We start from the raw sequence: 13,945 nt of genomic DNA, 5'->3' as shown, positions 1-13,945 counted from the left end.
ATTTGTAAAATAGCAAGCAAGTAGCTTACCATTGGATTATGAAAAAATGGATGTAGCTTTTGAGCATTGTAGCTCTACCAAGCATGTAGCTTGGATTAAAAAAAATAAAAAGTAAAATTTTTTATTGGTGGAAAATTTTAATGTGGGACCCATAAAGTTAGAAAGTGTTGTAGCCAACCATTGGAGCGGTAGGTAGTCGAAGAGCAAATTAGCTTAAAAAACCGACTTAACAAACTAAGCTACTCTATCTTGTGGTTGTCCATTGGAGATGCTCTTATACACTAACTCACATTCACAATTCACAAACCACAGTTACCACACGCCGACTTCATCCCTAATTCCTCTTTCAAAAAACCCTAAATTTATCTTCTTCCTAATTCCTCTGATTCATCGATCTTGGGTATCAATTGTCACTCAATCCTTGTAAGTTCTCACTCAATTCACCTTTTCCTTTTCGTTTATATGGCAATAATTATAATTTCATTGTGAATTTTTGAACTTAGATGCTATTTGTTTAGTACTTGTTCTGTTGAATTTGTAAAATACCGTCTTAATTAGAAGAAATGAGAACTTCAGAAGTGGCGATGGTTGTACTATCAATCTATCATTTGGTTGTACATCTTATTCAATTGATTGAATAGACATAATATTGTCTTAAAACCACAACAAATTGAATGGGGGCTTTGATTAGTTGCTAGAGGAAACTAATAGCCGAGAGATTATTATATTGATTGAATGGTTGTACTATTATTGCTTCTTATGGGAGCTTAACAACCACTAGATCACTTCTCAGGAAAATAACAATGATATTTTGGTTAATTAACAATCACTAGATCACTTTTCAGTGTGATTTTATTAAATAAACATTGCGTGCTCTCCGTATTATAGATTGCTTGATTCAATTGTCCATCTTTTGTCTGATAGTGTGAGACGATCCAACTTAGAGAAACCGTCATTTGGAATCACGGCGTCAACACAAAATTCTCGTAATGTAAGATATTTTTCTCTTGATTTATTTCTTTAATCGTCTGTGTGGCTGTAGTTCTTGGACCATTACTAGTAGAATTTGTTTCTGATTTTATTTTTTGATGTGCTTATTTCTTAATGTAATAGATGTCGAGCTCCAAATCCAAAGCTTTCAATAGCACACTTCAATCTGATGAAGTAACATATTCCCCGATGGTGGACGTATTGGATGATGAAATGCAAGAACATGAAACAAATGAGTCACGAGGACGAGTGATTAGTGGAGGTTACAAACCACACCCAACAAAAATGCCAAATGATGGACGTCGCTATATTATACGGAAAAATAAAAGGCGAGCACCTCATTGGGCATACTACACTGAGTACTTGGATGATAAAAAGATCATCTAAGGGTTGAATGTAATTTCTGTGAAACTACTACATTTGCGGCAGATTCTAACATAAATGGGTCAAAAAATGTGAGTCGATACTGGTTTAATTGCTCAAAGAATCCTGCTAATAAGAGTAAAGGTAAACAATCTCACTTGGTCTTTGATCCTTTATGTAGTGATCATGAGGTTAAACTGAACTATAAAAAAGTTACTGTGGAAGATGTTAGGAAAGCGTTAATATTCATGATCATACTTGATGAGTTGCCATATAGATTCGTAGAGAAGCCTGGGTTCAGGTATTTTATGTCAGTTGTTATGCAAACCTTTCACATTCCTTCTCGTAAGACTGTAGCGCGAGATTGTTAGCAGCTTTATCTTGATGAAAGAGCTAGTCTTAAAGCTTTTATTCAAAAATCTTGCCAAAGGATATGTGTGACCACTGATAGTTGGACTTCAAATCAAAAGAAAAATTATGTGTCTTACTGGACATTTTATTGATGATAACTGGAGACTTCAAAAGAATTTTGAATATTTGTCCAATTGCGAGTCATAAAGGGGAAGCAATTGGCAAAGCTGTTGAAGATTCTTTGAATACATGAGATTTAGGTGATAAACTTTTTACCATCACAGTTGATAATGCAAGTTCAAACGATGTTGCTTGTGCTTATTTGAAAAAGGTCGTGAAGAAAAATGGTGGCATTAGTGATAGAAAGTATTTGCATATTAGATGCATAGCTCACATAATCAATCTTATTGTTTGGGATGGCTTAAAGGACCATGGGATATACATAGATGGGATAAGAAGTGCAATTAAATATGTTTGTAATTCCCCTGCCAGAATTCTCTTGTTTAGAGAACAAGTGGAAAAGTGTAAAATTGATTGTGAGTTGGAATTGACTCTTGATTGTCATACACGATGGAATTCAACCTACAACATGTTGGATAGAGCTTTACACTATAGAGCTATTTTCGGTAGGATTAGACTTCCTATTGAGTTGGAAGAGGGATACTTGGGTCCTATTGTTGATGAAGATTGGGATAAACTTGAAAAACTTGTTGTTTTTCTAAAAGAGTTCTATGATTTGACTAACCGTATCTCAGGTTCATTGTATGTAACAAGTAACTCTTTGTTCTTTCAAATTGCTCATACTCATGATTTGCTTACTACTTGGTTGGCTAACAAGGATACCGAGTTTCAGACAATGGCAATTCAAATGAAAACCAAGTATGACAAATATTGGGGTAAGTTGGATAAAATGAATATGCTCATCTATTTGGCAGTGATTTTGGATCCAAGTTTCAAATTTATTGGGGTGAGCATTGCTCTAGTTGATATGTATGGGAAAGATGACGGGGAAAAGTTAGCTGAGAAAGTTAAGCAATTTGCTTATGATATGTATGATGAGTATAGACGCATTTATTCTCCTTTGACGGGTGAAACTGGTGAAAGTGGTAAGTTAGTTAATAAATCTTCAACCAAGTCACGGACAGCCGTACAGTATATGAGATGAGTGGTTCAAATCCCCTTATTAGAAGCGAGTTTGATCGTTATTTGAATGAGCAAAAAGGAGAAGATGAAGAGAAGGAAATATTACCTTGGTGGAGAGCAAATGCTATGAGATTTTCAACTTTAAAGCACATGGCTATAGATGTTCTAGCAATTCCTATATCAACCGTGGCATCTGAATCTGCATTTAGTGCTGGAGGGTGCACTCTTGATTCGTTTAGGAGCTCTCTAACACCAAAGGTAAAGTACACTATAATTTTATCGTACTGTTTAAGAATTTATCGACTCATAATCTCCAACATAAGGCAATTACTGATGACTCTAACCATGTTTTAATCTCCAGCTTAGAACCTTGCTTTTTACCATCACTATCATCTGTTGTTTTTTGTGAAGTCTTGGATTTATATTGTTCAATCAAATTGTCCAACTTATCAACCACATCTTGACCGACTGGTTCTTTGCTTTTTTAATGGATTAATGTGGTCATTATCTTATTTTTATTTGTGTAAGATGGTGCAAGCTCAAATATGTGGGCAAGATTGGATTCGAACATCACTTCGTGAAGATAAACTTGACATGGAAGAGAGCTTGGAAGATCTTGAGAAACTAGGCAAAGGTAACTAGTACTATGCTCTAGCAAATTATTTTACGATATAATTTCCTTAACGTCTTGTATTTTATTACCTTTCTTACCTCTTACTTGTTTTCTTTGGCAGAGTTTGAGAAGAAGGTGGAAGATGACACGATCTTTGTTTCATGAAGTCGCGGAACGGAAGTGGATAATTTTTTGCGTGGACAGTCTTAACACCTCTCGACTCTTGATAACATCTTTCTTATTTTGTGTACCAATGGACATTTGGACTCGGACTGTATTTTTAAAGCTTTAATGTTCTCAATGATATACTAGTACTCGAGTTCTCGAGCTGCTGACGTGGTTTTACATCATTAAATAAGAATTCAGAATTGCTGAAGCAATTCCGGTCCTAACCGGTCCAAACCCGGAATTTTATAGGTCCGGTCCCGGTCTTGAAATTTTAGATACCCAGCACAGGTCCATACAATATCACTATTCCGGTTCCGGTTTAGATCGGTTCCGGTCCGGTTCTGGATCGATGCCCAGCCCTATTCGTGAACACCTGTGATGAACTGTAATTGGGGAGCAGATTTGACAGGTACTAAAGATTAGCTGACTTGGGAGTTATGGGATGCGTGAGGACTTCGACCAGTCTACCTAGAAGTCTAAATCACATATATTATTTAATCACTTAATTATTTCAGCTGCGAGGTGTACTTTAATTTATATTAATTTTTAGTTGGTTACTTTGTAATAAACATGTAATCGTTAAAGTTTTATTTAAAGTACTTTGGTGAGTTGGACTTTGTTATTCACTACCTCGAGAAACTGAGATGGAAGCAGTCTTAGTTATCTAGGAATGTCTTGCTAAAGCCTCTTAGATAAACTGAGAAAGGTATTAATTTTTCGTCCTTTATTTTTTTTCCCCATTACCAGTTTTACCTTATTACAACCATTTAAAGTATCGGTTGGCATCTGTAATTCATGTCTGGTATGTAAATTTTTTCTGTTTGGTACAAGCGTGGCGTAGATACCCAGTATCTGCTGAGACTTCAACAAACACCCGATAATTATCGGACTATAACATGCTTTGGAATCGCGGCGTTTGATCGACAGTTTGTGTACAACTTTACGTCGGAAAACTTAAAACGATTTCGAAAATAAAACATTTCAAAAATACCTGGAGTGTTTAATGCATGACGACGGGGTCGCAATGACACTAACTAGAGTCAAAACCGACACCGGACCAAAAACCGACTCAAAAATTCAAATCTCGACTCCAACAACGAGTCAAACCGAGTCAACCACAAAAAACAAACATTCAAAACCTTCTATGCTAAGATTTCCTGGATTTATGAATGGTCAAGTACCAAACATATGACTACAAATCCTAGGATAGAACAAATCATGATTGCTCTTGTGGGAAAGCGACAAGACAACTCGAAAACCCGCGACGTGGCTCGCGCCTCTTTGAGCAGCCCAAGTGGCCACGTCGCTCAAAACTCACACAACCACTCATTTTCCTATAAATACCTCTCAAATGCCCCCATTTGAGAACTTACGCGAGTGTCCGCCCCCTCTTTTCTCCCTTAAAATTCTCGACTTGACTTCTTAAGTCACAATCCGACACGTATTTACGACCTACCGATCGTAAATACAAGCCTTACACATTGTTTGGTACCGTCATCGTGCATTAAATCACTTGACCGACCACTTCGACCACTACACCGTCACTAATCTTAAAACACTCTTTTTACTTACCAATACGGTTTTAAACCGAGTTTTTTCCCGACCAAACGAGTTGTTACACTTACGTCGGTCACTCGCCATAACCAAACATGTATGTATGAGGGTGTAAAAATCCTTCTTTTATCATGTTTTTATTTGTTTCATGACTAAAACATGCATAACATGAACCAAAACATGGAATAAACGAGCCAAAACTGATTTTTGGCCTGAGACAGATGCCCCTTGGTTCGCCGGTTTGCCCGCTCCTCAATGGGGTGTCCAGGTCAGAACTCAACCGTGTTTGTTCTCGTCATTTCCCTTTAATTCATTTTCATATTTGTAATCGGTTTTTACCATTTCAAATATTTTCAAACCTTTTTTTATTTTATTTTATTTGTTTTAACCATAAAACATTTTTCACCCTTGATTCCTCATACCATGACGGTTAAATCCATGTTTCGGTGATAATATTTGGTTAATGACATTTAAAAGGTATTTTAAAGCCTTTTATTTCATTTTTGGGAGGTATTTTAAAGCCTTTCATCATTTCTTTACATTTTCAAAACAAACATATTAGTCACCAACACAAAGTCATCCTTGGTTCTACATATCATGCCGGATTTTAACCCGGGTACGATGATGAATATCGACTAATTACATCCAAATGAACTTAAAAGTCGAACCCGACACCGAATATCATCAAATAATGATGATTATTCGAGTCTCGTTTCCAAATCAACAAATGCGGTCTAAACGACCCTTCAAACCAAATCGGGTCAAATACCCATTTTTCAATACGTTTTATAAACGTTTTTCAAAGGTTAGAACACGGCATATCACCGTAGGTTGACCCGCGCCTCATATGGCTGCCTGGTGTAGGGCTTGCTCCCCTTCCAGCATTAATCCAGGACGATCCCGACTCCGGTTAGCCCGGATATAGGACGGATCAGATGACTATTTGCTCATTCAAAATCATATTTGCAAAATGCTTTACTAAGACAAATGGATCACGTTATGCACCATAAACCTAATACGGTAAATGGATGTTTAATTTCCGTCTTGCATGCAAATCAATCATTAATCCAACTCGACATTTTATACTTGATACTTGGATTAAGTCAACCGACTTAGAAAGCTCTCACATGTTAGGTTTAAATTATTGGATGCGCATTCATGCATTTAAACTGTTTTATCAACTTTTGCATTCAACCAACCAAGATCGATCAGTAGAGGCCGCTACCGCGGGCGGGATTGGGTGTCTAATTAAAGGGCTTCCCAATACGTACCTTCACCTCTTACTCAGAAACTTTGGATAGTGGACGACCTTATCCAGGGCGTACGAGAGTCATTCTAGAGATAGGATGCTAAAGAGGGACGATTTCCTTATCTTTAGTGCCTATGTCAAATGCTGCTTTGTACTTCGATTTGACCGAGGTATAAAGTGGATTTCGAACGGGTTCCAAGCATCCCACAAATGCTTGGTGGCGACTCCGAACATCTCTAATCGTTTCGAGACCCTTACCGAGACGAAATCGACCGATCTAAAATGATCCGGTCGAAAACATTTTTACGCCGCCGAGCATGGCTTTCAAAAGACCGCTGTACGTCCGCAGATCGAACCGGACCTGCAGGTGGGCCATGTCCACAGATTGGCGACTCTGCTAGGGAAAACTAGAACACTTACGTCTTTGTGATCCCTAGATGGTGAGACTCGAACGAGGTCTTGGTTGGAATGCATTAATTGATATTACAGTCACGGTCAGGTTCCTTGTCCGAGCCCACAACCTAACCCTTTATCGACCAATTGGCTCGTCTCGTCGGCGTGAGTTTTCTCATCCCCGCGTATCGAATCCCGATTGAGTCAAGCATACCATTGACGTTACACATTTCTGTTTCGTCAAAGAGTTTTCATCACTTTCGAGCACGAGGCTAGGGCACCCTCCTTACACATTTTGTTTGGATTGGTATCGCTCTCGCAAATCGGGGTTTGATTGCTTGGTGTGTAACCCACCCTTCTAAGCCAAAACACGTGTCAGCATGATGCATAATATAATGAAACTGTGAGTGCTCATGTGCTACTTGATCATAAGTCCTTCCTTGTCATTTTCAAACCTTTGAAAACACCCTTTTGTGCCGTTATAATGGCCGTTTCAAACCTCGGTCTTTTCACCGACCGTTGCACGCCTTTCTAGGCCGTCGTAATGACGATTTTCAAACCCGGTTTTTACAACCAGTTCAACACGCCTTTTTAGGCCGTCGTAATGACGATTTTCAAACCCGGTTTTTATAACCATTTCAACACGCCTTTCTAGGCCGTCGTAATGACGATTTTCAAAACCCGGTTTTTATGACCATTTCAACACGCCTTTCTAGGCCGTCGTAATGACGATTTTCAAAGTCGGTTTTCTACAACCATTTCAAATCACCTTTTCACGCCGTTATAATCGCCGCGTCTAGACACGAATTTCAACCCGTTTCGCGCCGACAATGGCTCTTTCAAAACCCGAGAAAAGCACCCACCCTTTTCTCGAGACACTTTCGAGATCCCGAGGACCATGCACCGTCCCCGAGACCTCTTCAAACATTTCAAAATCGATTTTCAAAACATACAATTTTGAATTTCAAAACCGTCTTGGGAGGCAATACACTGTTTTCTGAGCCGATTCAAACTCAAAACCGTCTTTTGCAAATAAACTTAAGACAACTCTTTCAACTGACCGACTTGCGGGGATTTCTATCCTCGGAAGCCGTCCGCAAAGTGACAAATGAATCTTTTTGAAAATTTCTATTTTCAAAAACTTCAGTCCACCATTCCAATTCCGCCTCGTGTCTATCGAGTCGAAGCAAACGTACTTATAGGTCTTTACTTATGAGTCGTCTCACCACGAGACTCGTCCAATGGCGTCACATCGCTATGTTGGACGCGCGTTAAAAGTTCGGTCAACACCGTCACGTCATAAATCGAGTTAGCACCGAGGTACCACGCACGGTCCTCCTCGTCATGTTGAGGCTGATCTTTGTCTCGTCCTTGTGTTGACTGCGTTCAGTCTTTGAACCGTGTCGGATTGAGTTGTAATATGAGCCGTTTTTCTGCCTCAGAGCCATGGCCCCGTCTTCAACTTCGTCTCTCAACAACAACAAAAATGATAACAACAGAGATGTCACGACTGATCAGCTAGCCAGCCTGCTCACCGCTCTTAAGGTCACCCTGGATCGCGTCGAGACCCGTATCGACGCCCTGAAAAATAAGGAAACTGGAGAACATAATACTCCACCTCTGACTGAAAGTGAGAAGAGGCTAAATCTCTTGGAGGAACAGCTCCTAGCCCGGGGTAACAATATCCATCTTAAGAACAACCGAAGGTTCGAACCTGTTAAGGATCAGTTACTTGACAACTTTACCTTGACTGATGTACCTAAGTGTAAAGGAGTGGAGGACCCGCTCAATCATATTCGTGCCTTCAAAGACTACATGGCCATTAAAGGGGTCAAACAGGAACTTTTCACCCGGATCTTTCCGTCCTCTTTGGAACCGATCCCTCGTCAGTGGTACTACTCCCTTGACCCGAAAAACCTTACTACCTGGGATGAGGTCGCAGTTGAATTTTCTAAGCATTACGCTGACAATGTTGAAATCCAAGCCAATACCCGTACCCTTGAGGTCCTAACCCAGAACGACAAGGAGGGATTCACCGAGTTCTTAACCCGTTGGAGGAGGGTAAGTACTCAGCTAGTCAGCAATCCGAGTGAGTCAACTTTGGTGGAAAAGTTCGTCAATAATCTCCGCCCAGTGTATACCAACTTACCGAGGTATCAAAATATTAATACCTTCCAGGATCTGCAAATTCTGGGAACACGCGTTGAAGATGACCTCCGAAAGGGTGTCCTAGCCAAGACTACTGGCAGAGGCTACCAAGGATCCACCTCAACCGGGTCTTACCCTTACGGCCAAACGAACAAAATTGATGAAGTCAACCTCGTTGAACCATCTTCTAAGAGAGATGAGCGCCCCCAGAGAGTGTTCACTAATATAGGGTCAACTTATGCAAGTGCTCTAAAGAGGCTCATGGACCAGGGAAAGTTACAACCAATCGGACCCACCCCGGATCCGACCGATGCTAAGAAATCCCGCTTCTGGAACCCCATTGCCTATTGTCAGTACCATCAAGGGAAATGGCATAATACAGAAACCTGCTTCAAAGTCAAACACATCATCCAAGACATAATTGAGAAAGGGGAATTGCCTTTACCCCCGCCGACTAAGCCAAACAACAAAACAAATCCTCTAGGAATCCACGCCATCTCCTACGATGAACCAACTCTGGACTGCTCTCTCACCTCATCCTGCCAATTGATGACGAGGTGAATGCCTTGGAGAAAGATCCCTCGGACGAGGTATTTGTGTTCAGTGCCGCAACTATGCTCACCATGTTCCAACAGGTTGAGGAAGCCATAGCCAGCCTCTCCGAGAGGATTACCCGACTTGACGATGCCTACCGTTGACTTATCTTCAATCCTCCACCACCACGCCCGAGGGAGAGTCCCCCGAGCGCCCAAAGCTACCCTCACCAGGATGGATTACTTCCGCGACCATTCTGGCATGCACCCCACAATAATTACCCTCACAATAATCAAACCCACAAAAACTACCCTCACAAAAATTACCCTCATAAAAATATCCCTCACAAAAAATACCCCTCCAAGGTGCCTTCGAGATCCTGAAATCAATGGCATCTGAAGAGATGATGTTGAAGATGTCTATATTGTCCCAGGGAAAGAGAAACGGGCGAAAGAGATCGGCCACCTTACCCGGTCCGGACGCCCCTATCAGAACCCGAATAATTCAACGCTCGTTCCAACAACAAACGACCAAGTTGTCCCGGAAGTAGGCACTCAACCAAAGGCTCCTGACAGCTTCAGAAGGCAAAAGCCGAGATCTCGATCTGGCAACTGATCGCGACATCCTTTGAACATCAACAAGCTTTGCTACAGGCTTTGGGAAAACTAACTGTGCCCTCAACCTCTTCCCCTTAAGAAATAGTGGCACATATGACAAGGGACGCCCCTGACTTGAACAACCCAGTCGTCTTCTCTGACGAAGATATCCCTCCATTCGGAGCCAATCATAACCTTGCCCTGTACATTACCGTACAATGTCTCAAGGAGAATGTACCCATGGTCCTTGTAGATGACGGATCCGCGGTGAATGTCGTTCCCCTCAAGACTGCTCACAAGCTGGGTATTAAGGAATCTGAATTGGTCTCGATAAACCAAGGAGTACACGCCTACGACAGCACTCGTCGCAAGGTCGCGGGGCTCATTACTCTGACTGTCGCAATCGGACCGTTGGAAAGGCAAACCATTTTTCAGGTGGTTGACATCGACGCCTCTTTCAATATGCTCTTGGGACGTCCCTGGATTCACGCCGTCAAGGCAGTTACCTCAACTCTCCACCATAAAATCAGGGTCCCCTTCAACGGGAAAACAATCACAATTCCTGCTTCCCCGATCAAAGCTGTCATGAGAAAAGGAATAGCCTCCCAGGCCATTGAGGAAGATGATAATGAAATGTGGGGATTCCAAGCTGTGAATGCCATAACATGAATCAACACCCCTTGATTGTGACCCGTTTGCCAACCTCACGGTCAACCGCATTATGATGCGCCAGGGTTACTTCCCGGGTTTGCCCCTCAATCCACTGAAGAGCACCTTACCTCCCTTGAAACAGGCTAAGGTCCCCAACATCCCCTTCGGACTGGGCTATGAACCTACCGATGAAGATATCCAGGAGATGAACCTCCTTGTTCGAAAACGCAAGAAGCACGGAGTTATCCTCCGTCCCTAACATCTGACCCTCAATGAATACTTTCTCCCCAAGGGAGAGTCCGAGCTCTACCATGGCTTTCCGGAGCCGATCTATGACTCTGTGGCTAAGACCAGATACCCGGGTGTGGAAGTCTTCCAGGACTGCTACTTCATCCCCGACAACACCGAAAATGCATCAACCGAGTCTAAGCCGTCTTCATGCCTCGATGGACAAGCTGTCACTCTCCTCTTTGGAGAAGATAACATCAAGCACCTCGACTATGAGGACATCATCAACATCGCCCTGAAGGACAATCAGTTTGACCCAACTGCCTTGATCTCCGACACTGACTCGGAGAAAGCTACACAAGGCTGGAGGAAAACCGTCAAGTGGACCGATCGCCGAGGCCGCATTCTCAAGATCATAACTGGAGAAGCCCCTATGTTCAAAGAGGGAAGCGAAGAAGAATCCGAATCTGAGTCTGAGTCGGAGTCAGAGTCTGTAATAGCTCCTAACACTCCTGATGTCCCAGTCAAGTTCCCCTTCCCACTGTTTTATCACAAGGTCGTGGCTGATTCAGCCGGTCGTGGCTGATTCAGAGGCTGAGTCTACTAGGGTCACCCCCACTCCCATGAAAGGTGACAACCTGGAGCCTGTTCTAGGGGCCACCTCCTCTGTTGTGTCGCCTATGACCGACCACGAGATATCTGTCCTCTCCGAGCTTTTCGCTCGTGTCAACTTAATGAACGCTAAGTTTGCTTATGACTCGTCTCAATTTAACTGCAATGCAATTCTGAATGACTATGAGGAATTTGACTTGAGTGACTACCCACCTCACCTAGCCAAAGAACTTGACAAACGGGAAACCAGAACCCCCATTATTGAGGAGACCGAACCTATTAACGTAGGAACCGACAACACACCTCAAGAACTTAGGATAGGGACAACCCTGGAGCCCTCGGAAAGACAACAATTCATTGACCTCCTCCACGAATACAAGGACGTATTCGCCTGGTCCTACAGAAACATGCCTGGGATTGACAGGGAAATTGCAGAGCACCGGATACCCATTAAGCCCGGAGCTAAACCAGTGAAGCAGAAGTTACCCCGGATGCGTCCTGAATGGGCCCTAAAAATCAAGAAAGAAGTGGATAAACAGTTCAAGGCTGGTTTCATCAGTGTCCGAATACTCTGACTGGGTGGCCAACATTGTGCCCGTACCAAAGAAAGACGGGAGAATTCGGGTTTGCGTCGACTTCAGGGATCTGAACAAGGCGAGTCCAAAGGACGACTTTCCTTTGCCACATGTGGACATTCTGGTAGACAACACTGATGAACATGCTCTCCTATCATTCATGGACGGGTATGCCGGGTACAACCAGATTAAAATGGCTGAGGAAGACATGCACAAGACTGCGTTCACTACACAATGGGGTACATACTGCTACAGAGTCATGCCCTTCGGTCTCATCAACGCCGGGGCTACTTATCAAAGAACCGCTACCACTCTCCTACATGATATGATGCATAAGGAGGTAGAGGTATATGTCGATGACATAATTGTCAAATCAAGAGAACGGGACGGCCACATCAACGCCCTTCGGAAATTCTTCGCTCGTCTGCGGAAATATAACATGAGACTAAATACTCAGAAGTGTGCATTCGGGGTCACCTCCGGAAAACTCTTGGGACATGTCGTTAGAAAAAGAGGCATTGAGATTGATCCAACTAAAATCAAAGCCCTTCAACAAATGCCTCGGCCTAGGAACGAGAAGGAGATTCGGGGATATCTCGGTCAGGTCCAATACATCAACCGCTTCATTGCCAAGCTCACCATGATTTGTGAACCAATATTCAAGAAACTCCGCGCCTCCGATCACACCGATTGGGACGACGACTGTCAAAAGGCCTTCGACAAGATAAAGGAAATCCTATCCAAACCTTCTGTCCTCATGCCACCTCAACCGGGGATTCCTCTATCTATATACCTGACTGTTACCAACACGGCCATGGGAGCTATGCTAGCACAAACAGTCGACGACGAAAAACGAGCCATCTACTACATCAGCAAAAAGTTCATCGAGTACGAGACAAGGTACACCCAGCTGGAAAAGACATGCCTTGCCCTAGTATGGTCAACAAAGAAGCTGCGGCATTACATGCTCAGCTATACGGTCCACATCTACTCCAAGATGGACCCGGTCAAATACATTTTCGAAAAACCCATACTAAACGGAAGGCTGTCTCGGTGGACACTCATGCTGTCCGAGTTTGATCTCAATTTTGTACCCCTCAAGGTTATCAAGGGAAGAGCAGTCGCCGATTTCCTGGCAGAAAATCCCGTCAACGAGGATCTAATGACCGACACCTGGTCACTTCCTGACGAATACATCCTTTGTGCCGACTCCGACGCATGGGACCTATACTTCGATGGTGAATCTAATATGAGAGGCTTTGGGGTAGGAATCCTTCTAATATCGCCAGATGGAGAACATGTTCCGATCTCGGTGAAACTGGACTTCGCCTTCACTAACAATGCCGCTGAATATGAAGCATGCCTCATCGGCCTACAAGCAGACATCACACTTGGCATCAAGAGACTGAGGGTCCACGGCGATTCCTCGCTCATCATCAATGATGCGTGTATAATATATGATGTTTTGCACCTCATTTCACACGCATTTCAGAGCTCAATTAAGTAGTTTATGCTACTATTTCCCTTGTTTCGTGTATTTCTTCCTTTTCGTGTGATTTTGTAGGAATGTGAAGAATATGGCGGAAAATGGACCAAATCTGCCCCGGAGTGTTTAGCATAGGATTTGACATGAAGTATTGACTCGAGGAATGAGCTTGGTGCACGTTTCAAGGCCTAAAGATAGCAAAAGCATGGGTGCGTACGAGTTTAACAAGCAAAGAAGCACTTCATGATATTGCAGCCTGCTTCAGATGGCAATATCTCGAGTTCTAGAGCT

At 42.6% G+C, this 13,945-nt stretch overlaps 1 protein-coding gene across 2 annotated transcripts; it reads left to right on the top strand.

Moving 5' to 3' along the window:
* The first annotated feature begins 276 nt into the window (after nucleotides 1–276).
* LOC141647839 (zinc finger BED domain-containing protein RICESLEEPER 2-like) lies at nucleotides 277–3,795 on the top strand. Of its 2 annotated transcripts, none has more exons than XM_074456188.1 (5): nucleotides 277–423; nucleotides 925–991; nucleotides 1,114–3,105; nucleotides 3,376–3,481; nucleotides 3,582–3,795. In XM_074456188.1, the coding sequence occupies exons 3-5, from the start codon at nucleotides 2,866–2,868 to the stop codon at nucleotides 3,623–3,625; spliced, it is 390 nt and encodes a 129-aa protein (XP_074312289.1). In that variant the 5' UTR covers nucleotides 277–423; nucleotides 925–991; nucleotides 1,114–2,865; the 3' UTR covers nucleotides 3,626–3,795. The 2 variants fall into 2 exon arrangements, 1 of the variants encoding a protein (XP_074312289.1); XR_012545871.1 differs by having other exon boundaries at nucleotides 289–423; nucleotides 1,114–1,497.
* The last annotated feature ends 10,150 nt before the right edge of the window (nucleotides 3,796–13,945 follow it).

The sequence above is a fragment of the Silene latifolia genome, chromosome 3, assembly GCF_048544455.1.
Source record: "Silene latifolia isolate original U9 population chromosome 3, ASM4854445v1, whole genome shotgun sequence".
NCBI classification, from domain to species: domain Eukaryota; kingdom Viridiplantae; phylum Streptophyta; class Magnoliopsida; order Caryophyllales; family Caryophyllaceae; genus Silene; species Silene latifolia.
The sequence above is the reverse complement of the archived record's forward strand: the minus strand, read 5'-3'. Positions and strand labels throughout refer to the sequence as shown.